Raw genomic sequence first — 26,040 nt, forward strand, 5'->3', positions numbered from 1 at the left:
AGACATTGATCTTGCCAGCGACGTCCCGGAAGAAGAGGTTAGGGTTCCGCTTATATTTCACCGCTACCTTCTTCGTCGTGGCTGCCACGTCCGGATTACGATTGCCGCCGCTTCCAGGCTTCCTGGCGGTCGACAGACGCTCCCAGTCACAGTCGATTTGGACACACCCAGCAATTTTGCCAACTTGGCGTGTGAGAACGTCGGATTATCTTGCTCTCTTGAAATCTGCTCCATCATCGAATCGCACTTCAGATAGTACATCCTTTACATGTTTCGACAGCAGGATCTTCTATGTTGTTGTAATAATCTTGTTCCAGGAAACATGAATAAACTTTACACGCGCACACGTATGTATGGGATGAATACAAAACACCTTTTAAAACTGTGCATTGCGCTGATCTTCTCGTAGTTTCATTTTTGACAGTTGCAAATTTTAAAACTGTCGAGTAGTTTGAAACAATTTTGAAGCTCAGCATTACGAACGGCCTTATGCAAAGCTTTAAGCAAATCGGAGAAGTTCGAGTTCATCCTAATCGTCATTTGGCGTGGAACTGCTAGGTAAATATAGAAAATCAATACCTACTGATAGAAATCAGTCAAAAGCAGTGGCGTCACGTGAGAAAATTCACTAATTGTGCACCTATTTTATTTATATTTTGTCTGTAACAGTAGAAGCCAATTTTGATACATAATAAAAAAAATGGGATACAAATCTTTCGACGGGGGTACCATAAAAAATAAACGAAATGATGATGGGAAACAGTTCTGCTACCAGTTTTGCTTACTCTTGCATAGAAACATTGATTTTCTTTTTAAGTCTCATGTTTATGATATTTGTCATCGTTACTCACCGTTTCCTAAGCAGTAGCGTAGAGTTGACGCCAATTGCGATGTCCTCGAAATGCTCCACTTCCCGCTCAATTTCCTCGAGCATGACACAACCAACAATTTCCACTTGTCCATTTTTGGCAAAGTTCCGCGTTATGATTTTACCATTTCTTTTACATGTCGTTTTCAAGTTGTCCATCTTTGGTCGTGGGACTTCCATTCTCGCTATAAGCTCCATATACCTCCATGGATCTTCTGGCAAACGTTATTTTCAGGAGGTCATCAACAATATCCTGTTCCATGATTCCTATTTAATGTTGCACAATGCTAGGAAAAATATTCCTCCAATGCGCTGAGGCTACTGAATGAAATGCAGACCTGGTAGTGAGCGAATACGGCTCTCCAAGATTCAATCAATTCAGAGAGAAACTCAAATGCGACGTTGCCTATACGTTCCAATTTATTCTCTTCTCTTTAAACTGTGCAAAGATAGAAGTGCACAAAATAAACACTAACACAGCGGCAATTATGCTTACGGGACTTAAATACATATACAATTGATCTGGTTGTAAATACGAGCGTTTCTAGTGCACAAGCAAAAGTGCTCAGACTGGGAGAACTAAGCATGCGGTGGCTTTGGTAGAACGGCTTGTTTTGTGTCGCTCATTCGCCATAGAAACCCAAAAAGAGTGTTGTCTGCACGTGGTAAAATCCCAGCGTGCCCGTACGTGAAAACAAGATCGCTATGCCTCGCTTCTGTTTTTACGTACATTTCTTTCAGTGGCGCGTAAAACAGAGGTTGAGCAGCGATGTGGTAAACAATTCAGCTACTATCCAGTGATGTGGTGGATAATTCAGTTACTATCCATATGAAACCAATAAATAGGGCGGACAAAAATGGTTTTAATTGAGTATTAAATTTTTGCCTCTTAACTTTTATGAAATATAAATTTTACTTTTTTTAAATTCGAGACTGTGCAGTGCACGAGGTGCACATATGGACAAGACGCCACTGGTTTGTGGGGAAAAATTGAGGTCCTGGTAAAAAAATTACTCATGCTTGATTCGGACTCGAAAATATAGTTGAGCTATGCCGGTGACATCATTCCATTTGAATAGGCTATTTTAATAGAAACTAAGTGATTGATTCAACCTCTGGTGGTGATTAGAAGAACGTCAAAAAGAGTAAAACATCAAAAAAGGGTTATCTTCCATTTAATTCCACTTAATTAATTTTGGTATCCATGACAGATACGTATTTCGACTACAATGTGCAGTCTTCATCAGTGTCAAATCACTGATTTCAAAACCTACAAAAGCTCCATACATCGTTTTACCGAATTCTGTTGATGAATAAAATTAGGGGCAAATGAATGTAAATGATTTTCCATGCCTGGCCATAGAGTTGCGTCAGCTTGTGTTTTATTCTTCTTCTCCATACACCGTTCTCATATACTTCGCCAAACACGGTCCTAAGCACATGTCTTTCAATTTAGTATGAGGTGCAGTTTATCAGACCTTATAGTCTTGTTAGTCCTTAGGAAACACGACTTGTGGCAATAATACGTATCTGAATTTCTTTCTGTCGACCACCAGCCCTGATTTCAGAAATCTATCTACTTACAGTGTTTCAAAAAGTTGTCCATTCAGGTTTACGAGTAACTTTATAATACACTGTAAATCAAGCCTGCCCAACCTTTTGACGTAGACTACGTCTTACGGGAAGGTATAGGGGGTAAATCGAAAATCTAAAATTGCAACCGTCACGAAAAAATGTTAAGTTTATAGATTAAATTAAAATACAAACACACCAATCGATAGGAAATAGCTCTACAAATCTACTAAAAATAAATACTTTTCTAATTTCCATAAAAGTGTTAATTTTATCACTTTTTTCATGAAATAATCGTTTTCCCCAAACCCAGTCTTCATAATTGAGTACCACTTGATTGCACGTTTGAACCTGAAAAGTTATAAAACAGCGCTGCTGTCGTTCCTCCGTTCATTTTCACATAGGACGGCGGTGACTCGCAGCGGTTATTTCTGTGGTGGGAAAAAATGAATTCCCTATCACAGATTACAGATTTCAGTCCCAAGCACTGAAATTATCAGATGGTTCCTATATTTATAGATAAGCTTGGAGAATAGCAAGTAGTTCCATTACATAATTCTCCAAGTAGGAGGGACTTACAACGCTAATTTGTGCTAAGTTCTGGAATTTGTAATCCGTGATTGATAGGGAAATCACTTTTTTTATTCACCACAGAAATGCCCTGTATTATTATGCAAAATGATGCATGTGCGACAACAAACCACACGAAACCTTTAAAGACAACAATGTGATATTCACGATCAATTACGAAATGTCTCATAAAATAGAGCCAAAATTGCTCACCCAGGAACCAAATGTAGTAAAATATGTATTCGGATTTGTATGAGGGCCTGAAATTACCCAAGTTTTACTAAGTATGAAATCCAAATTATATACATATGACTGAAATCATAGATTACTTCTACTGTATTTTAAATCACTATCAAGACTAAGCCCGAGAATTTCATTAAACAGCTTATCGTAGTCTACGGCAACTATGCGGTTGTGTCTTGTACACAACATCAACAATATTTTTAAAACTTGCGTTTTTAAATGGCTGTATCTATGGTCGATGAACATGTTTCAATCTGCATTTAATTTATTTCTCATTCTATGCTGGGTAAAAATTCATAATGATGAAAAAAATTGAGCTAGAAAAAAAAAATCAGTACGTTTCCTTGATGAGTTGTGATTTATTTACGTTATACAAAATGCTGCACTACGATGCCGGAAGAGTTCAGTTTGTTCTAATAAACTTTACAACCTACTGTATGATTACCCTTCCCGTAGCCAACCATTTCCTGCCGCGGTAGAACAATCCTGTTATAAACTGTTTCCAAATCTACTCTGCAATTTTTGCCCCGAAATCAAACCCACCAATGAAACGTTACGTCCCCGGTGGGTGACTATGACAGATGACTTCCTAATCGTCCAGTCATTTGTCTAACACCGGAGAAGTCGTCATCGGACGTGTCTGGTCACTTCCCACGGTTCCCACTGAAGAAGACTGCACATTGTAGTCGAAATACGTATCTGTCATGGATACCACAATTGATTAAGTGGAATTAAATGGAATGTAACCCTTTTTTGCTGTTTTATTTAAGCATTCCGCTAAAAACCCTCGTGTGTGAATAGTTAAGGTACAAATCAGTTTAGGTCTGAAGAAAATCGTACAATAAGACAATTACCGATGGAAATTGGCAAGATGTTCAATGAAAAATGTTTTAATTTGCGTTGTGAAAAATAGTTATTCTGATGTAAACAAACGGTTTGGTTGACGTTTCTTCTCGAACTCGCGTGGCGCACTCTACGTTGGTGGTGCATTAAAAAGGCCTATAGCTTCATATCGCCGAGATCGTTCGATCATCGTTCGTAATTTTTCGATGGTACGGGCTCGGTGGCCTAGGGATGACCGGTTTTGCTCACTGCTTTTGCAGAAGTACGTAAGTTTTACCCCAGGTCTCTTAGCATTACTGAGTTGATACGGTCCAAGTATTTGCATTTGCACAATCTTCGTGGCTTCAAAAGATCGTAAATATCTAAATCACGTGAATTTAGATGAATTCTGATGCAAGGAACATTACATGCTAACAAAATCTCCACTCGTGTGACCTTTTTGGGAACGCACAGGTAAATACGGTCTCCAAAACAACAAGGGCCACTCTAAGGCCGCTGCCATAGTGGGAGCAAAGAGGCGCGCTTAGCGTTCTATACAAAAGGATTCCTATTATTGATATGATTCCTTAAATTCGATTTCAAGCTTCGCGCGCCTCTTCCCTCACACTATGGCAGCGGCCTAATATTCCTTCCCCGCTCACACCTGACTGCAAGGGCCTGAACATTGAACTTCAAAATTTGGAGTTACTGGAACTTGTACCATGAGAATGGACGGTCACTCCTAGCCACAAACAGTTGATTCATTGGGCAATTACACTGATTCTGATCACAGTAACAACCAGTCTAAGCAAAGACATGCCAATATAAAATTCGTAACTCTATGTTCAATGCCATATTATTAGAATCAAAAAGGCAATTTCCGTCCTGACGTGGCACCTGAAATGTTGTCTATAGAAAATCATGATACTTACGCAGCACCATCCATGTCACATGCATCCTGAAACTGTAATAATAAAAGAAAGAACGTTTTAGAAATGGGTGGTAAAAATGTGGGTGTTATCATTAATTTCAACAGTAGTGACAATGTAGTATCAAACAAATTATATTTTCCAAGCGTAAACACTCCAGTCGAAAAACGATTGTGGAACACACCTTCCTCGCGGCTCTTGTTTGCAGGCTTTACTTTATCAGCAGGTTCGTCCAGTTTATATCGAAATTAAAATCATCACAGCGTTGACTAGTCACGATACTATCGAACTTCCTATACATCTTCAGCACCGAACAAATCAAGGCCTGCAGCATAAAACAGAAACCAATCCGCAAATAGCTTTCAAAATGCTGACTAACTACTGTCCAGTTCGGATAATATGGTCCCCATCAAGATTGGAGAAGCAGACGGAGCAATAGTAGAAGGAAACGCCCTACCTGCTACTGTTGAAATAGTGCGTGTAGTGATAGCTCTGATAATGGGCAGAGAAGACCCACAATTTAACAACGTTCGCTTGATGGTCGACGAAAAACTGCGTCCATTTGTGTCAACCAAGGTGGGGGTGCGTATAAACAGAGCATAAGCTTCCCCTATAAAACGTCTGCGTTGAATTGGCTTGAGTGTAACAGATAAGCGTCGAACACGCTATTGGCTAGTTTATGTTGCATTGTATGCCTAATTGAATTGTATCATTTCATATGCGATTTCATCATACCGGATTTGGTCGCTTTCTTCAATTGCAGCTGAGCAATTGATTCGATTAGAATGTGCTGTCGGAGGCTACACGATCGCGGTTTACACGTGACTTCATTGCCGTACACTGTTTTTCGAAAAGAGGCGAACTTGAAGCAACCGCGACAGAGTATGTCAACATGGTTCACATAATGGGATTAGGTACGGCTGCTTCTTTTATTAGCTTTCGAGTTCGTGACATCATGCATAGGACGTTCTCTGAACCTTCTCTCCTCACTACATTTACATTGACCCATAGTAAATAATCGAAAAGCTTGCAGCCAAAGTACGCCCTTTTAACGGTACTGCGATAAAAGTCCAGGTGATGACAGTCTCATGACAAAGCAACTCTTGAATCCATATTCGATTGGAAGAATCAACCGATTGGATATGGATACAGCAACGACACATGTTAGGTGATAAGCCACTAGAAATGATCGGAAATGGAGAGATATACATACACTTCGACTCGTAAGGAAATGATTGGGCATTTTTTGTATAATTTGAATATGCACGGAGCTATTTATAAACACTGAAAACGTCAGTTCATTGGTCCGTAGGTGTACAGGTTAGTGCAATTACACTAAGAGCAGTCTGCCTCATATTGCATTCTGTAATTTACAAGTTCCGTGCCCGGAATCTAACTTCCGTAAATCAAACCGGTATGGCAACTAAACGCGATAATTTCCTCACGCATGCTCTAATAGCGCTCTAACATTGGCCCATCCTCGAACTTGTTAGAGGCAGTCATATTCATTATCATATTTGCAGCAGCAGCAGCATGCCATGCTCCGGCTTCAAACAGAACACAGTCAGCGACAGCAATTCAAGCATAATTTTTCAAAAGGACGTATGTAACATTGATAGGAAATTAGAAACATTGGATAGCAATGTTTATATGAGATTATTAAATGCTATTTAAAAGTTAATGCTATTTTTTTAAATCTGTTTGTGCTATTAGATGGATAAAGGGATAGCGTTTAAGAGAATTGTGAAAAATGTAGAGTTTTGCAAACACGGACAAGACTTTTGATAAAACAAAATCATACACCTTTTACTTGTGTACTACTCACATACACCCTGATTTATTCGTCGGTATCACACCTTGATTGTTACATACACCCTGCATGATTCGTCTATTTGACTGAAGGGTTTTCACATACGTCAAATCAGATACACCGGTTTTTGTTTTGCAGTGAAGATACGTCGGCAGCTCGAAAAGCATTGTGGAATTGTCGGTTTGTTGGTTTATTCACATAACTCCCCAGAGTTGTGAAATAATCAATGTTAACAGCGGAGATGAGAGGGTCACCGCATTATGTGCCGTCAGATGTTATACGTTTTGTGTTTTTCGTATTAAGAAAGCGCTGGTCAGATTGGTATGTGAAGTTCAATATTAAAGTCAAGATTAAAGTGCAATTTTATTAGAATACTTTTGAAATAATAGACTCCCGGAAATACAAAAATAAACATACAAACTTGACGCATTTGCTGATTGATAGTGGTTGCTTTGTTTTTTCACATACGACGCTTCACTGTGAGCGTATCTGCAGTTTTTGTGTTATCATCAAATTTTAACAGTTAAGTCATGTTGACAATAAAAGGGTGTATCAACACCATTTTAAAAACAATGAAAGAAGGTCACATAGGGCATTCATTAAATATATTCTCCATAATGCATTACAATTTAAAACCTTGTTTTTCATTAACTCGTAGGAAAAGCATGTATTTTATATTCGGTTAGATGCAAAATATCGATTTGTTTATTTTTGCGACTTACGTCCTTTTGAAAAGTTATGCTTGAATTGCTTCGATCGGTTTCCATGGGGTGCCTTTATTACTATTGGTCTAGTGATAATTCCCTGTCATATCTGGATCATTCAGAATACAATCCAAACAAACGAACTAGCGTCACATTTTTTGTGTAAATCATCTTCCTGTCGATAAGGAGAGAATTGCAATCGTCGAGAGCAGATAACGCAGATACTAGAATATACTGAGGTCGCCACTCGTTGCGCACGTGCGAACGTTGAGTAACAAATGGGCCAGATCCAGTGTTTGTAAAGTCACTCAAACTCCTGAATGTTGTTGATAACACGTTCCAGTCTTGAACGGAAGGTTAAAAGCATCTAATTTGCATGAGCAATCTACATCTTGAGTGATTCCTGATGGGAGTAAACGTTGCGTTTCAGCACTTTATTAGCTAGGTGAGCTCAAAACAATGTTATTTCACACACGCTGGCATAAATGGCTGGTTCAGAGGTTAGATTATCCCACCGTGATTAGCATTAGACAAGGCTTAACCGATCAGACCGACTGATACGGATAGCAAGCAGTTCAGTGCAGTCAGTCGAATGAACGGATCTTGACGTACGCTGAAAGCGAGCGAATGGGAATTCCAAGACGTCACATTATTACATGCATTCAAGTATTTGGCGGTGCCTGATCTACCGACGTGTGTGTAGTAGGGAGATACTAACACTACTCTTACCAGAGCAGTTCCAGGCTAAATAGCGAAAACATAAACAAATTTTAGATTTTACCTCTCAGAATTCCATGAAATTTCGCATAATTGTTCACTGCGGACAATGAACTCAGCGGCACTAGGGCTGAGTTTCATTTCGTGGATCTTCACTTAAATTTGACACTTCGAAAATAAACAGATTATACAACCAAAACGAAACGTCATCCGTTCGTGGTACCCGAATTTCGTAATTTGGTACAGCGCACAACGGAGAAACGAAAGGAAACATGACGGATTTTGCGATCTGTTGCTGCATACTGCGAAGTCCTACTTGGAAGCATTTGTGGTGCTGGACGAGAACAACCGGGAAAAGAATCAGATGAATACGGGTGACACCGGTTGCGGGCATACTTTTCGTCGGATTAAATGTTGTGTTTTTTTTTTGACGTAGGACTACGTCTGTGATTTCTATATGGGGGTACACTTTGTGAAAACCGAAAATGGAACATGAAACAAAATTGTGAAAGATTTTGAACGTTAATAACTCAGCTGCCCCTGGTCCAATTTCAATAATTTTATCACCATTCGATCAGAAATATGGCTACGCATGCGAATGTTGATTGACAATGCTTCCGAATGTTGATTTTCAACAAGAAACTATTGAAAAAAGTGGTAAATGTCCAGCATTGCCCAAAAGCGTCGAATTAACTAACAAATCCACCAATTACGTACATGCATATGCTGCTTCCCCAACACAGTCATCAGAGAATCATTCCTAGACGAAACATGTCGATGTAGCATTACGACGAGGTTCGGTAGTTCAGTGGTTACCGTTTCTGCTTACTGAGCAGAAGGTAGGGAGTTCAATCCCAGGCCTGTCCCCTTCCTTGCAAATTTTCACTTTGCTTTATTCTATCCCCACTAGATTTAAATAAAAACAAATTCTGCTTCAACCGATCGCATCGTTTACTACAGTGAATCCTGATCTAAAAATAACCTACCTCACTAACACAACTATCCGTCCCGAGACAGTCGTGGAGATGTAGAGGTATTCTCGGACTCTAGTAACAACCGGACGTCGAACTAATCCAATGAGGTACAGTACCGAGGTGAAGCAGTTCCGTAAGATGGTGTGCGTGAACAGATAGTATGATAAAAAGATGTCACAAATACAAACACACAGTACACAGCTTGCCTACGTCATTACTTGTGTTTACGTTTTGAAAGGTAAAAGCTTCGAAGAGAAAACATTTTTTTTTAGTTTTCTGTGGTTTTATCGAGTAAAACCGGTTAATTCCTGAAGCGCTCGTTGAATATTACTGAAATGCCATAGTGCGCAGTGAATACATGCGGAATCACGAAGGGGAAAGCGAAAAAAGTGACTTTTTTGTAAGGTTCCATACGTTCTCGAAAGATCCCAAGAATCGAGCGAGATGGCTCAAATTCTCGGGTATTGTCAAGATCCTGGAATTTCCCTACAAGTCTGCTCTCAGCATTTGGTCCAGAAGCATACGCAAACAATGCGAGTACCCAGCGGACACTGGTCAATTACGGGCGGAATATTTTGGTAAAAGATGGTAAGGCATTTTTATTTTCTCAGCTTTATAAAAAATAACAAAAATCATCTCTGTTATTTCAGCTGTTCCAACTATCCGCACTCCGGAAGCTCCTGAAGCAGACAGTAGTGACCGTCAGCAACGGTACATTAGGAAAGAGCGGAAGGAGTTGGGCAAGGTACTGCTTCCGATGATCGATCAGTGTTAGAGAAGACTGGAAGTAATGACATTTGCGACGGTTCGAATTCAAATATGGATGTACTGCTAGAGGCAATCGAGCTTGTGAAACCATTGCCAGGGACAACAGAGTTACGAAAAGGTTTCTCTGGACAATTCTGGATGGGAAGACTTTCAGCATCACGATGGCTCTAATTCTACCAACATACAGGAAGTAAACATGAACATAGATTCAAAGCTAGAAAAGCTTACAATAATTAACCGCCTGACGGTTCTCTTCATCGACTTCCTCTTTCGTCAATAATTCAGCTGCAAAACCTTTCCCTGTTGTATTTAACGTTTTGGATGCTAGATAAGAACCTCATTTATCAAACTATGCGGTAGAATTAGCGCAAAATCTGTTTTCATAGTAGTGGTTATGAAAAGAGAAAGTCGATGATGAGAATCGATCAAAGCAGATAGGGCCATTTGAAATGTTCATCGAGAATTGTGATTGCCATATAAGCTCCATACTCAGAGCAAGTAGTGACACCTCGGTACTGTACCTCATTGGAACTAATCATCCTTCACTCCCCAAAAGACCGTGAGGACGTGGCCGGCGCTGAGAATTGATCTATAGATTGAATTAATGTGCTTGTACATTGAAGATGGAAAGCTTATCCCATGCACCATCTATGTAGTTCTCTGTGCAAGTGGATTAGTTCTGATCATTCACGGAGGAGCAACTACAAAGTGCACGGTCAGATAACGTTAACTCGACGGCAACCACATTCATTGATACGTTTGTTGTTGTGGATGATAGAAGAGCATAGCAGAAATAGTGCGAAATAGGAAGCCATGGTCATCACAAAAGAGGAAATCGATAAAGAGAATTGGCTTTCACCCTTCTGCTTCTAAGCCCCTTACAGTCATCGTCATAGCATGGCACCGCTTTTGGTTCTAGGGCACTTGCTGGTTGCAATTTTTAGATCAGGATTCACTGTGATGCGATCAGTTGTAAGCAGCAGAAATTTCCTTCCCAACTCTCTTGTGGAACCTTTTAGTGGCTCTGAAAAGGGCCGGTTTTGTTAGATTTCGACGGAGAAATTAAGAGCATTCACCACAAATACGAAGAGTCAGCTGAATGTGCTTTGGCATAATTGTGACACGCTTGGCGTGGATGGCGAACAGACCGACCAGATAGGCCTCGCTGGATTCCTGTAGGGCCATTAACGGCCGAGCTCTGGAAGCGCAGATCGGTCTTGAAGTCCTGGGCGATTTCACGGACCAGACGCTGGAAAGGCAACTTGCAGTAAGCAGCTCGGTCAATTTCTGGTAACGACGGATCTCACGCAGAGCGACAGTTCCTGGCCGGTAGCGATGAGACTTCTTCACTCCTCCGGTGGCTGGAGCACTCTTGCGAGCGGCCTTGGTGGCCATCTGTTTGAGAGGAGCCTTTCCTCCGGTGGACTTAAGAGCGGTCTGCTTGGTGCGGCCATTATTCGATGTGGATACATCCACCAATCATAAACGATGAAAGAACAAGTACACAACAACAAGAAGAATTTAACCCTCAAGTAGGTATAAAAAAGCCGAAAATTTTAATTTCTTGTCACGTCATCATTCTCTGCTTGATCGTCAAGCAGTACAGTTCGGTCTTTGCTCGCTCTGTCGAGTTGTTCGATAAACCTATAGTTTGTTACAAACGTTCGCAGATATACTGCACGTCGTGTCGTCAGTAGTGTCGGTCGCATCGCGTGATAGGAAAACAGCAGACTTCGTGACCAAGCGGAGAAGAAGAACAGTGGTCAGGGTAGCTCGGTACCTACCTCAAATAGGTACGCTACTCTTCCCACCGATGTTGGGAATACCAACCCAGTCCCGGTGAAGCGGACGAAAAAGAGGAAGAAGAATCAAGGACAGTCCGATGGTACGAGCGGACGCGACGATGTAACCGCGACGAACACCAGCGACATCGGTGATTTCGGCGACGCCGTCGAAACCGAGAATTCTGCCGGCCCGAGTGCGGCGAAAGTCAAGCTTCCTCCACTGCTCTACTGGTGGTGAAGCAAGTACCACTCAACACGCTGATTGGCGATCTCTCATCGCTGGGCGTTGCAGCTGAGTTTAAGCTCGGCAGGATCGGCACCAAGATGATGCTCCGTACGAAAGCGGAGTACGAGATGGCCGTTAAATATCTGAAGGATTCCAAGGCGGAATTCTTCACGCATGACATCCCCGGTGAGAAGCCCTTCAAGGTAGTCATCAGGGGTCTACCAAACTTCGACTTCAAGATGATCGAAGCTGAAATCAACAGGTACAAGCTGGCCCCAATAGCTGTCTTTCGGATGACGAGGAGAGACGAAAACGTGAAGACGTACCCGGATTTCCTGGTGCACTTCCAGAAGGGAACGGTGACGCTGAATGCGCTGCAGGCTATCCGCTCAATTTACTCCATAATCATACGATGAGAGCCATACCGTGGAGGCCATCGCGATGTGACCCAGTGCCAACGATGTCTGAACTTTGGACACGGCACTCGCAACTGCCACGCCACGCTGCAGCAACTGCGCTCACGAACACGCCACTTCTGACTGCCCTGCGGATGGAGCCGTGTCGTTAAAATAGTGTCGTAAGTGCCGCAATAAGCCCGAACAGATCCAAGTGCTCGGTAAGTTCATCATCCAGTATGGTGTCTAAACCGCTAACTATCGTCACCTGGAATGCTTGCTCTGTAAGAGCAAAACAGATTGAGCTTGCCGACTTCCTCCGCAAGCACAGCATCGACGTGGGCCTTCTAACCGAGACCCATCTAATGTCCGGCGACAGCTTCTGGTTGCCTGACCATAACATTATTCGGCTTGATCGTACCAGCTCTAGGGGGGGTGTTGCGGTCGTCGTCAAGAAAGGAATAAAATACCACACTCTGTCCTATACCCGCACCTCTATCATCGAGGCCCTTGGTGTGTTGGTGGAATCGTCGACTGGATACGTCATGTTCATCGCCGTCTACTGCCCTCGACAATGTGCCGCCAGCAGTGGACTAGCGGCTAAATTCAAGAAGGACCTGTCCACCATCACCCGTACCGGTTCCCGCTTTGTAGTTGGAGGAGATTTAAACGCTCGCCTGGCGGAACTACCAGCAGAACCAGAACGGTCGTCTCCTGTTCGACCACTCACAACATGGGCTGTACTCCGTTTGGTTTTGGGATGAACCAATATTCATCTCACCAGCGGGCAACCCATCGACGCTAGACCTGTTCCTGACAAATATCGGCTTGTCCAAGCCGGTAGCCTTGAACAAACTCAGCTCCGACCACCAACCGGTGGTGGCTGAACTGGGCTGCAACGTGGCTCCTGCTTCAAGCCTGCGCAAGGACTACCATCGCATTAACTGGGCCCAGTTTGGACGCGTGGTAGACAGGCACATCATCGACAACCCGCCGCTTGACACCGTGGAGGACATCGACCGAGCGTTGGAGGGACTCCACCAAGCCATAACCGTGGCTGACGAGGCGTGCGTCCGACGAGTTCCTGTGAGGGGTAAGTTTATTGCCATTGATTCCCACACCCAACTTTTGATTCGCCTGAGAAATGTTCGTAGACGCCAGTTTCAGAGGACTGGAGATCTGGGCAAAAAACGTGAAACGGCTGATCTGAACAGACAGATTGCTTCCAGAATGGACTCACTCCGAAATGAAAGTTTCGGGCGTGTTGTCCAGAATCTGGACGACCGCTCCAGACCATTCTGGAAGGTAGCCAAGGTCCTGAAAACTCATCCCAAACCCATTCCACCTCTCAGAGTCGAAAATGATGACGATCGGCTTTTAATCACCCCACAGGAGAAAGCAAATGCGATCGGCGAGCATGTCGCTTCATCGCATTTGCTTGGCTCGACTATCCAAAGTCCGCTCGATTATCAGGTTGCGCAATGCGTTCAAAACCTTGTGTCGTGCCTCCGGCGGATATGATTACAGTACAACAAATTTGCTCAGCGCTGAAATGCACCAAGAACATGAAGGCTTCCGGGTTTGACGGTATATTCAACTTGATCTTGAAGAGACTCAGCATGAAAGTGCAGTCTCTTCTAACCGCAATCTTCAACAGATGTTTGGAACTGCACTACTTTCCAAGCATCTGGAAAGTAGCAAAAATCATTGCCTTCAAGCTACAGACCAATCAGCCTCCTTTCAGCGCTGAGCAAATTGTTCGAGAAACTCATTCTCAATCGTTTGCTCAAGTTTGTCGAGGAAAATAACATTCTCCTTCCGGAACAGTTTGGATTCAGAAAGGGGCACTCCACCAATCATCAGCTAGTACGGGTGATGAATAACATCCGAAGTAACAAAGCTGTATCCAAGTCCACAGCCATGGCCTTGTTAGACGTTGAAAAGGCGTTTGACAATGTTTGGCATGACGGACTTGTGTACAAGCTTTGTAACTTCAACTTCCCATTACATCTGGTTAAAATCACCTCATCGTTGAATGGTTGTCTTTCCGACACGTTTTCCATCCCAGCAGGAGACCCGCAAGGCAGTCTGCTGAGCCCCTTGCTTTACAGCATCTACACTTCCGACATTCCTCCCCTCGGAGACGGTTGCGTGTTTTTCCTGTTCGCAGATGATACCACAATAGCCGTCAAAGGAAGGATGCCTCGCGGAATAACGAACAAATTTCACGATGCCTTAACGCCTTTGCTGATTATGCCACCACGTGGAAAATCAAAATCAATGTCTCCAAAACACAAGCGATCATGTTCCTCCATCGGCAATCGCCCAAACTGAAACCGGCTCCATCTTGTACTGTAATCATGGATGGCACAAGGGTTGAGTGGTCTGCCGAAGTAACCTATCTCGGGATGTTGTTCGATGAAAAGCTCCTCTTCCGTTCGCATGTAGAGAAAACTGTAGTCAAGTGTTCTACCTTGGTAAGGTGTCTGTATCAGTTGATTTTCCGCAGATCCCGCCTCTCAAGGGTGAACAAAATGACTGTCTACAAACAAATCATAGGCCCTGCGATCCTCTACGCAGCTCCGGTGTGGGAATCATGTGCACAGACTCATAGGAACAAAATTCAGGTCGCTCAGAATAGAGTGCTGAGGATGGTACTTGATCTAGATCGACACTAGAATAACAAATTTACACGAAGAGGCAGGCATTGCCAAAATAGATTCCAAAATAGATTCCAGAATTAACGAAATTCAAACTAAATTTGCACAAAAATGTATTTTATCAGAACATGCTTTGATAAGCAATTTGTATATAGTAGGTTAGGTGTATATAGTAGTTGTAGGTTAGTTGTAGTTGTAAATAGTAGTCTTTTTCAATTTAAAACAAACTAAGCCCACCAAGGTGGTCATTCTCTAAAACAGGCCTGATAGGACTAGGAACTGTAATTAATAATAATTGAAATTCAAAAAAACTAAAGTTGAAAATACGCATCTGTGTCACTTGATAAGTTATACATGTAAACCACACAAATTCAAGAAATAAAGATCATTTAAAGTAAAAAAAAAAGGATTTCTTGTCACATTCGATTCAACCTTACACGAAGAAACAACAACAGCATAAACAATGACTGGACGTGACAAGTAAGGCAAAGGATTCGGCAAAAGAGGAGCCAGTTGTGTTGCTTAATAGCTTACAGGGTATTACCAAGTCCGCCGTCCGTCGTCTGGCTCGTCGTGGTGATGTCAAGCGTATTTCCGGTCTGATCTAAAACCCGAGTGTGCTCAAGGTAAGGTGTTGCTGGAAAACATTATTCGTGGCGCTGTTACCTGAAGCGTCAGGCACGCACCTGAGGTTAAGCTTCGTTCATATTCCCTATCCGAAACGGCCCTGTTCAGGGCCACCAACTAATTTCAAAAGAGATTGATTCTACTAATCTTGGCATGAATGGAATTCCTGGAACCAGCAAAACGGTAGCAACCAAGCTTCTAATCCTGAAGCAACTGGGCTCTCTGAGTGCCCATTTCTCGTAGCGATGAAGGCTAGCGCTGCCTTTCCATCCACCAGGTCAACCCGTGTCCAGCGTAGCCGTACAAAGAAGTATTTATGGTGATCTTATATGGTTGACACAGAACTGCCTTATTGCATAGTGACCTTGAAAAGGGCCGTTTGATTTGTCAGATGAGTTTTGATGAACACAGCATGGATTTCCTGTTGGCTCACACTCCGGTACGGTGCAGATTGGCAAAGATGATAAGCACCCTGAGTTAAGAACCTAGAACTCGAAAAGTGACAAAACTGGGCGATGGTTTAACGTGTAAGAGTTATACTTTTTACTGTCAAGGCGGACGTTGCGAACGAAAATTAAGTCCACTCACGATCCATGTCCAGGTGCAAAGATTTCTTCATGAGCTCGACGAACTTCAAGTTCCCTTCGTTCATGAGGTCCATGTTAAAATTACCCAGTACAATCATGGGCATTGGCTCCAAGCAATATTTCTTCAGATTCCGCGCACAAAAGTATTGCTTCTGCTTGTACGACAAATCTGTACGATAGTAAATAGAACAGAAAATCAAAATATAAAAATGGAGGAGCAACACAATAGTTGGGTAAAGAAGAACTGCATTATAACACACCATCGACTGGAAATGCTCTCGCAACGTGGGGCTTTAGGTAGTGATGAAAACGTCGCTAGAACTATTCCACAGCCGCAGTCAGTTTATGAGCAAAAAGAGGGACGCACATTTTTGCCTGTGGACTTGGAGACATACTTCAAGTCCCCGCGTACATCGTACGGGTTAGGCAAAAATGTGCGTCGATCTTTAAAAACTGTCGCATTAATGGCCCTTCGCTCATTTTCAAATTCTATTCTATTTTCATACTGCCGTACTCTAACGGAACTATCCACCTACCCTCTTCTAAAGATCATTCTCTAGCTAATAAATCATCACACTAAAGCTTCATGTTAGCATTTCCAACCAACTCTATAAAAATGAGGTAAGGAAAATAATTAAAATATGGTTCATATTAATACCTGGCTCAATAAAGATACACATTACCATTTATTATATAAGACCACGTAGTCCTACGTCACCATTGCGTACAACCCCATAGGGCTGTACCTTGTAGTTTTTCTCTTGCTTCGGATTGGTGGTGCGAGAGCAATATGACATCCACAAGTTATTCGATTATTTTATCCTCCTTCCCCTGTGTCACGTTTATTCCCATACCCATTACACGTACTGTCACAAACTCTAGCACTCCTCAAGAGTGGACGTCTTATTTGAATCGCCCCTTTTCTACCACTTTATTTCAGACATCATTTTCATTGTATGAGCCGTTTTCGAGCTATGTTTTCTTGAAAAATATCATGTAGGCCATTAGAAAAATTAGGCGAGAGTAAAAATGGCCAAATTCCGTCACAAACTTAGTGTATTGCCCCATAGTGAACAATCATTCGAAGATTCATGGAATTCTGAGAGGGAAAAATAAAATCGATTCGTCCGTTGGCGTGGAATTGCTCAGATACCGGATCACGTTGTGAACCTTTCCTTTTTTTTCGCATGCCATGCAAAATAAGTGTAAATTGTTTTGTTGACTTTCGGCATCTGTGAGCTGGATGTTGTATGTGTACTGTAAGCGGGTGAAATTATAATACATTGAAATGAAAGTCATCGCTCGTACCTCATTGAATGATTGATGCTCTCCTGAAAACTTGCTTAATACCGTTGAGGAAGGTTGATTTAAAACCTGTTTTTAGAGACAGAGGCAGCTTTGTTCGTGAGTGCTTAATTTATTATCTTATGTTGGATAAGGAGTAATGATTGTGGTAAATTACAAGTACACTTTGAATGAATTGCACTAACTAATCATTTGTTGATTTTAACAAATTCCAAATCCATCCAATGTAAGTAAGACGGAAGTAAGACTAGGGGGTAATGAGATAATTAATAATTTTATCTGATTTTCACTAGAATGTGAAAATATGTGAAGAACGGCTCCCCCCCTTCCATTTCTGATTAATTTTCTTTAGAAAAGCCCCACGATTGCAATAAGATTTCTAGGGACTGAAGTCACTCTATCTACTGTAAAAAAAAGTTAGAATAAATTAGAGCAAAAATCGACTTTAGCGATATTTTACAAAATTACCATCATAAAATGTTGAATACATGTTTAATATTTTATATTTCATTTGTATACATAGAAATAAGTCAACAGAACCAATTTTCCTTGAATTTTACTATGGCGATCAAAATAACTCATTTTATCTATTTCTGATGGATTACGCAACGTGATTAGAGGCCATTAACGCTGTCGGTAATATGAATTTAAACCTTCAAATGCCATCTTTACGTCCATTTTGCGGAAGCAACATCATTGTACTCGAATCGTCAATCAGTTTTCCTGACAAAATGACTCCGTTTATTATTGAACATTCCATGAATGACTGACATCAAGTATCATAGCGAAAGCTGTACGTTGTACAAACGTACAACCTGGTTAAATATTCATCACATTTCCTGGAATCCAACCCAACCCCCATCGACGTCATGACCATTTCTGTTTAATGTTTTATCATGCCACCACCGTCACTACCGCGGAAGAAACCAACCAACCTACTCCACAATAAACACATGGCTGTTATTTTTGCATGTTCAACTCTCCGCGGACACGGGTTAATGCTTGCAGCACATCACCTTAACAGCAATGCCGGACATCGTGTCCGTCATCCACTGCCACAGAGCGCAGCAAAAGTCACGTGTCGCCCATTGTTTGTAAGGTCAGCCGTTGTCGTCGTCTTTGGATTGCAATTGCAAAGTAAAAACCAACCACTGAACAAAAGTTCGATATATTCATGACGGAGCGATACAAAGGGTCAATAGAGTAGTTTCTCACTGGACCGGATGTGCATCGTGATTGAATTGTTCGTTCAATTATTGTAATTATTATTTTCACTAAAAGCTTTATATTAAATAAACCAAATACTTACATCATCATCCTCATCCTCTATGTTTTGAAATTGCGAAGCACTCAAAGCCATATTGTCGATTCTAGGCTATGGCAGTCCTGAACTATCCACACGCTTAACAGATTTCCTCCAATTTCGATTGCCCCAAACTCCGTTGTCTTATTTTGGCATGTGTTTACAACTTCTTTTTATTGCGATCCGTGTTTTGCTTTCGGTATAGCTTTCAGCCATCAGGTCAGTTGCTTCAAATTCTGCTGAGGCTTCACTGGCTTACTTTTTATTCCATTTGCACTTTGTGTTTTAAGCTTCTTTTGTTTCGCGTACCTTCCGAATTAAGCAACACTGTATTTTATTACACAAAATTGCATAATTTATATCACACCACAGCGGAGTGGAGTTGCATCGCAAAGCACTGCTCTGTTTTCGTTTTTCGGTAGCGGTTAAGCGCAGCAAGCAAACTTGATTTTTTTTTATGCTACCCTCTACATTGCATTTATCGATTGGTGGACACTTTGTTCCAAGATTGGCTGACGGCGAAGACTACACTGCAAAGTTTATTCCATGCTAATCCGAGACTACGTGAGGGTTCACAGTCGATAACATAACGTCTCTTTGGTTATCGTCACTTCAATCTGGATTTGCTTGTTTATTTTCAGTCGCTTTGTATTATGCAGATACCCGTCAAAATCACTTCTGGCGTAGCTTTTCCTATGATTCGCTGTGCGAAAACTGAATGAAGCGGAAAAAGTTAAGCAGGAATACGGGCGCTCTAGCGTGGTGAATTATTGATCCGTCAGAATCGATATTATGTTAATTATTATTGTCCAAATGCCCCTTCTATGCCACTCGTCTATGTAATCAAAACACGAACTGTATGTGCGTCGCTTGCTATTGATTAATTGAAGTTTTCCACACTCAACACTCGTTCATTTTTTTTTTCACTACGCCCGGTCGGACACCCACGCGAATGATCCGTTGGCTTCAAGGTTGAATTTGCTGCCTAAATTTTCATTCGGTGCTTCACGAATTTTCACTATTCCGTGCCCGAACAGTAAAAGGGATCAAAACTATCCCGCACAACAATGCAAATGTAGGAAAATATATCCTCCACCGCCACGGCAGTATTGTGCTGGGTCAGGGAAGGAGAGATCCGTCTGACAGCTCCACCACTTTCTGAATGAGGTAAATAATTTTTCCAATGATGGTCTAGTCACCGCCGACCGAAGCCGACTTGAATTGGATTGCGCTCTCTGCGAGAAGATCACTTGTACGTAGAGGAAAGTGGGGGCAGTTTGGCCACCTTAAGAAAATCGTCACTAATTTCAGTGGAAATTTTAAACCAAATGGACAGTTTCAAGCCCTATGAATACAAATCGAATATTAAAAGTAAACTAGGCCTGCAACATATTTTTTTGTAATATAATATATTACAAAACATATGTTGCAGGCCTATTATGTTCATTAAGTTATTTTTAAGTGGGTGGCCGCATTGCCCCACTTTCTCCTACACACGACGTAATTGAGCTGAGAGAGAAAAGTAGTAATGCTCTCGTTTGTTGCCGATGCAGTTTGTGCTCCGAGAGCGATAAAAATACTGCTACTCTGTTTGGTTTACGGAACAGCTGCAGCAGAAGCTCTTTTCGCGAGTTACTTTTGCGAGGGAGTGTTTGCCTACAGCGCTCTCTGGAGCTTATCAGTCGTTGTTTACGTTTCCGGTTTAAGTGTGTTAGTTACGATCGGGAACGACGATAGTAAACACATGCTAGCATGTGTTGGTGACGACACAGGAGTATGAAATTATGCGGATAAGGTCTATAGACCAATATGACAAATGGGCGGAACAACTCAACTATACAGAGTTTTAACCACGAGAGTGGTAACGAGCAAAACTATCGTAACTGGTATCAAAACCATCATGCACGCTAAGATCAGTTTACCCACGTTAGCTGTAATTCGAATACACCAGAATATGAGTGGGGGGTGCCGTCTGATTATCGTGTTTGTTTTGATTATCTGGTGCGCTGAGGAAATCTGGCGAACCTAGACTTATGGCTGTTGGGACGGTTGTGAGAAGCTCTTACTGCATATTCATTTACGATGTGTGTGAACTTGAACTCAAGACGACCGTACTATCAACTTCGCTACGCCAACACTTTGAACTGACGTAAACAAATCTACTCGGTTAGAAAAAGGTACCTAAAATTAAGTTTATTTCTCAAGCATTGATTGGGAAAACATACTCGATTCTGATAACGTCGAAACCGCTGCTCAAACTTTTTCATATGTCTTGGCTTATGTCATTGACAGACACGTACCTAAGACCGTTCACCAGATTGCATCGCACCTCCCTTGGCAGACGAACGAATTGAAGAAGCTGAAATCGATCAAGAGAGCCGCGTTGAGGAAATTCACTAAATATCGAACGATGTCACTGAAACTTCACTACGTTAAGCTCAATTATCAGTTCAAGCGAGTCAGCCGTCAATGCTACTTGCATTATCTGCGAGGGATTCAAAGGAAATTCAAGTCGCATCCGAAGTCTTTCTGGAAGTACGTGAAGGAGCAGCGCAGAGAGTCCGGTCTACCATCATCCATGATATTGAACGGCGAAGTCGCTTCCACTCCACAGGAAGTCTGCCACTTCTTCTCCAACAAGTTTGCAAGTGTCCTCTCTGACGAGAGCTTAACCAACGAATACGTGACTCTAGCAGCAAGCAACGTTCCACTTTCCGGTCAAGCTCTGGGTGGAATTGTTGTCAACGCTGAAGTGATAACGAATGCCGCACTAAAACTAAAGCCTTCTATCAACCCTAGACCGGATGGTGTCCCTTCAGTCTTTCTGAAGAAGCATATATCCACAGACAAACAGACGTAACTCTTTGAAAAAGTTTTTATTGAAAACATAGTATCTCAAAACATAGGACCTCAGTAGCGACATCTTTCAGGCTTCTCGCGGAAAACAAGCTTGCTCGCTAACTCGCAAACAATATTGCATAAAAGTTCTATAGGATGTATAGAAACGTCAAAGTGATCCGATGCCAGCGCTGCGGCGAGTAGTTCGCGGAACTGATAATATTCAAATCAACCGTTAAATGCGTGAACGAAGATACACAATGAAGAGTTACGTCTGTTTGTCTGTGATATATCGCTAACTTACTGTCACCGCTACAACATCTTTTCCAATTGTCCATATCGTGTGGCATTTTTCCATCGAACTGGAAATTTGCGCATATGTTCCCTGTGTATAAAAAGGGTAGTAAACGGAACGTGGATAATTATCGTGGAATTACATCGTTGTGCGCAATTTCGAAGTTATTCGAGCTAATCATCATAGCGCCTCTGCTCTCCCATTGCAAGCAGTATCTAAGTGAAGATCAACATGGCTTCACCTCTGGTCGCCCAACAAACAATTTTAGCTGCAGCTTAGCTTATACAGGCAAAAATTAGCTGCATAAAGCAAATTTTGGCTGTATAAGCTAATCTGCAGCTAAAATTGTTTGTTGGGCGATCTACTACCACGAATCTACTGTGTCTGACATCGTACATCACGCAAAGTATGGTTGAAAGGTCACAAACAGACGTCATCTACACTGACTTGTCTGCCGCCTTCGATAAGATAAATCACGCCATCGCGATCGCCAAATTGGATAGACTTGGGATTAGAGGAAATCTTTTGAGATGGTTTCGCTCATATCTCGCCGATCGTCAGTTGGTGGTAGCCCATGGTGACTGCCAGTCCGACATTTTTGCAGCTACGTCAGGAATACATCAAGGAAGTCATCAGGGACCGTTCATTTTCTTACTCTAGTTCAATGACGTGAATTTAGTTATCGAAGGTCCACGACTATCGTATGCAGACGATCTCAAAATCTACTTACGGATCTGCTCGATCGATGATTGTCAATTCCTCTAACGTCAGTTTGAAGCGTTTGCCAGCTGGTGCCATTTGAACCGAATGACAGTAAATCCTGCGAAGTGTTCAGTCATCACTTTTACCCGAAAGAAAGAACCAGTTATTTTTCACTATGCTCTCCGGGACACTATTATTGAATGTGTGAGCCATGTAACAGATCTAGGTGTCATCCTGAACTCTCAATTTACATATAAGCAACACATCTCGTACGTCGTCGACAAGTCGTCAAGGACATTGGGTTTTATCTTGAGAACAGCTAAGAATTTCTTCGACATCCATTGCCTCAAGTCACTGTATTGTTCCCTGGTACGTTCCAGTCTAGAATATTGTTCTGTGGTTTGGAGTCCGAACTACAACAATGGTACTGAGAGAGTCTAGTCCGTTCAACGCCGCTTTCTGCGATTCGCGTTGAGAATGTTACCTTGGAGAGACCCGTTTCATTTGCCCAGCTATGAAAGTCGCTGCCAGCTGATTGACTTGGAGCCTCTTCGCACCAGAAGAGATACTTCAAAAGCTCTGCTTTTCGCGGACACGTTACATGGCAGAATTGATTGCATGGCAATCTTGAAGCAAGTAAACATTAACGTCCAACCCCGAATGCTTCGTAACAATGTTATTCTGAGAATGCCACTATGTAGTACAAACTATGCAATCAACGGTGCAATAGGCGGACTACAGCGAGTATTTAACCGAGTTTCATCAGTATTCTATTTTCACCTGCCACTACTAACACTTCGGAGACGTTTCTCTTCATTCTTCTCCAGAAATGGAAACAGTCAATGATCATGTTTTAATGTTTTGTAGTTTTAACTTATGACTTTAATTTTAATTTTAAGTTAAACCATCATTGGAACCATATCGAGTATGTTGATGCTGACAAACAAATAAATAAATACATTTAAACTATACATGACCATGCCATGACCACCAAGATCACTGAGTAGAGGCCAGGGTTGTTAATCGATAACTCGATAACGTCTTTTAGTTAACGCCTGCAATGGGAAATTCGCATAGACGTTATCGAGTAATCGATTAACAACCCTGGTAGAGGCTTTATAATAGTGCACATGAATCACTTTTCTCGACCAGTTAGTTCAGCTTTGTAAAGGAGCGGAGTAAAACCTGTAAAACTGCACAAGTCTAAAAATAAACCTAGATGATAGTTTATTTATTTATTGAAGAGGGAAAAGCCCACTTCAGAAGGACCAACCTTGCCCCTTCTCAAGTGAGCGGAAAATCTCTTCTTTTCGTATCAACAGATAACATAAAATCCTACAGATACATATATACTACTAATCAACTAATTCAGGAAACATTAATCTTTACTTAATCCTAGACTTAAACCAAAAATGAATAGTAAGCTTATAGTACGTTCAGAGTACAGAGTTATAACATGTTATAACGGTTGTCAAATAATTGCAACACAGAAACCACCATCAAGATAGCGCTATAACATGTTATAACTCTGTAGTCTGAACGTACTATTAATCAGGATGATAAAACATTATAGCTTAGCTTAGACTGACTGCACATATCAATGGTTGCTACTCCGTGATTGATCAGAATCAGTGAAATTGTACAATGAATCAACTGAATGGGGCTGGGAGTGACCGTCCATTCTCATTGTACAAGTTTCAGTGACTCCATATTTTGTAGATCAATAACGGCGCCGGCCACGTCCTTACAATCAGCTGGGAGTAGGGAAGGAATATTAGAGTGACCTTTGTTGTTTCTGGGCCGTGTTTACCTCTGCACCCCAACAAAAGACACAGGAAAGGAGATTTTGTTAGTAAGTTGGGTTCGTTGGATCTGGATTCACCTTGATAAGTGATGCGATCATGGTTATAAATGAATCAGTGTTATCATGCATTATACTTGGATTTGCCTGAAGCCTAAATAAATCACATAAAGTGCAGCAACTCAGCGATGAGTAAATTTGCCTCATGTTTTCCCAGGTTTTCCAGGATTTTCCAGGGAAAAATTCCCGAATTTGAGAAAAGTAAAGATTGGATTCACTCAGTCTATTGGTACTACTCCGAGACTGAATAAAATTGTCGTAAATTTCCTCATTTTCCGGCAGATTTTTTAGGTTTTTCACAGAAAACCATGAGACAAATTTACTCATGACTGAGTTCCTGCACTTTTGGCGATTATGAGTGAACTAAACTCAAATTTTGGTCGTTCTCATTCGCCGTGCAACAATGACCCCTTTTTGTCAGCTAGCAAAGTATGTGTATCTTAAACATCCATCTTGAAGGAAGAAGATTTGAAATCACAATTATGTGGAGTTACTGACAAATAACAGTGCATATTAGGAAGATTTATCATCACCAAATTATTCTTGCATTAACCTGGAAGAATTATTGTGAATAATTGTTATACAGCCACTTTCGGACATTTCTTTTTTTATACCTTTAGCTTATTGACCGTAGAAACTGCGGATTTCACTCTGCTGCAAATTCACCTTCTTTTTTTCACAGTCAAAAATTTCGCGGACCGAAAATTCCCTTTCAGGTAAATATAATTATATAGGTTGCTTCAACAGGACACTCTCTCGCTCGCGCCGCGCACTCAAACCGTCCCCGATTCCTAGGATTTCCGAACAAATTCTCAGCAGTACTTCTTACGCAACGAACCACAAAACGCGGACCCTAAAGGCCGGCGCACAATAGATACGTTTTCAGGTTTTTTGACAGTTAGCCCATGCATTATCTGTCAAAAAACCCGAAAACGTTTGCATTGCTTGCCGGCCTTTAGAATAGTGATTGAAATATAATGTAAACAAATAAAAGACTTTTCTTATGACTTTGACAGATAATCGATTGTTCCAATTTTGACATGTCGTCTCTTTATAAATTCAGGCTCTTTAGTCTAATATAGTCGATTACTCTAAGTGGAAGTGGCAACTTGCATCTCCTTGACGCGAACACGAAGCGACCGCTTAAAAATCATACAACGCATAAATAAACTGAAGTTAAAAACTATCACCCGCGATGCCACAAATTTTTGAACCGGGAGCACAAGCGAAGAAAAAAAACAGACAACGCAGATAGTCTCTTTCACGCACCATGTAGCGCGTATATACACTGAAATTAAAAATTATCACTCGCGATGCCACTAATTTTTGGTCCATGAGAAAAAATCAAACAACGCAAATTGCGACATCTCTTCTGATGCATGCAAACATGATGAATCACTTTTTCTTTCTCGATTCTACAACTTCCCGGAAAGCGAGAAAACTATACCAATTACACACGTATAACCGTCCGGGAGGCAAA

The 26,040-nt window shown here is 41.6% G+C and overlaps 1 protein-coding gene across 1 annotated transcript in view; it reads right to left on the reverse strand.

Annotated features, from left to right (window-relative positions):
- LOC135707578 (tetratricopeptide repeat protein 39B-like) overlaps positions 1-20,015 on the reverse strand; it is a 39,938-nt gene extending 19,923 nt beyond the window's left edge. The window contains exons 1-2 of the mRNA XM_065229452.1: positions 18,871-20,015; positions 5,008-5,039 (exon numbers count right to left, since the gene is read on the reverse strand). Coding sequence (XP_065085524.1) covers positions 5,008-5,039; positions 18,871-18,921 — 83 coding nt within the window. The 5' untranslated portion in view covers positions 18,922-20,015. The remainder of the gene's footprint in view (positions 1-5,007; positions 5,040-18,870) is intronic.
- Between the last annotated feature and the right edge of the window lie 6,025 nt (positions 20,016-26,040).

Source organism: Ochlerotatus camptorhynchus, unplaced genomic scaffold (assembly GCF_037179485.1).
Source record: "Ochlerotatus camptorhynchus isolate MF236.1 unplaced genomic scaffold, CSIRO-AGI_Acam_v1.1 ptg000314l, whole genome shotgun sequence".
Lineage (NCBI taxonomy): Eukaryota > Metazoa > Arthropoda > Insecta > Diptera > Culicidae > Ochlerotatus > Ochlerotatus camptorhynchus.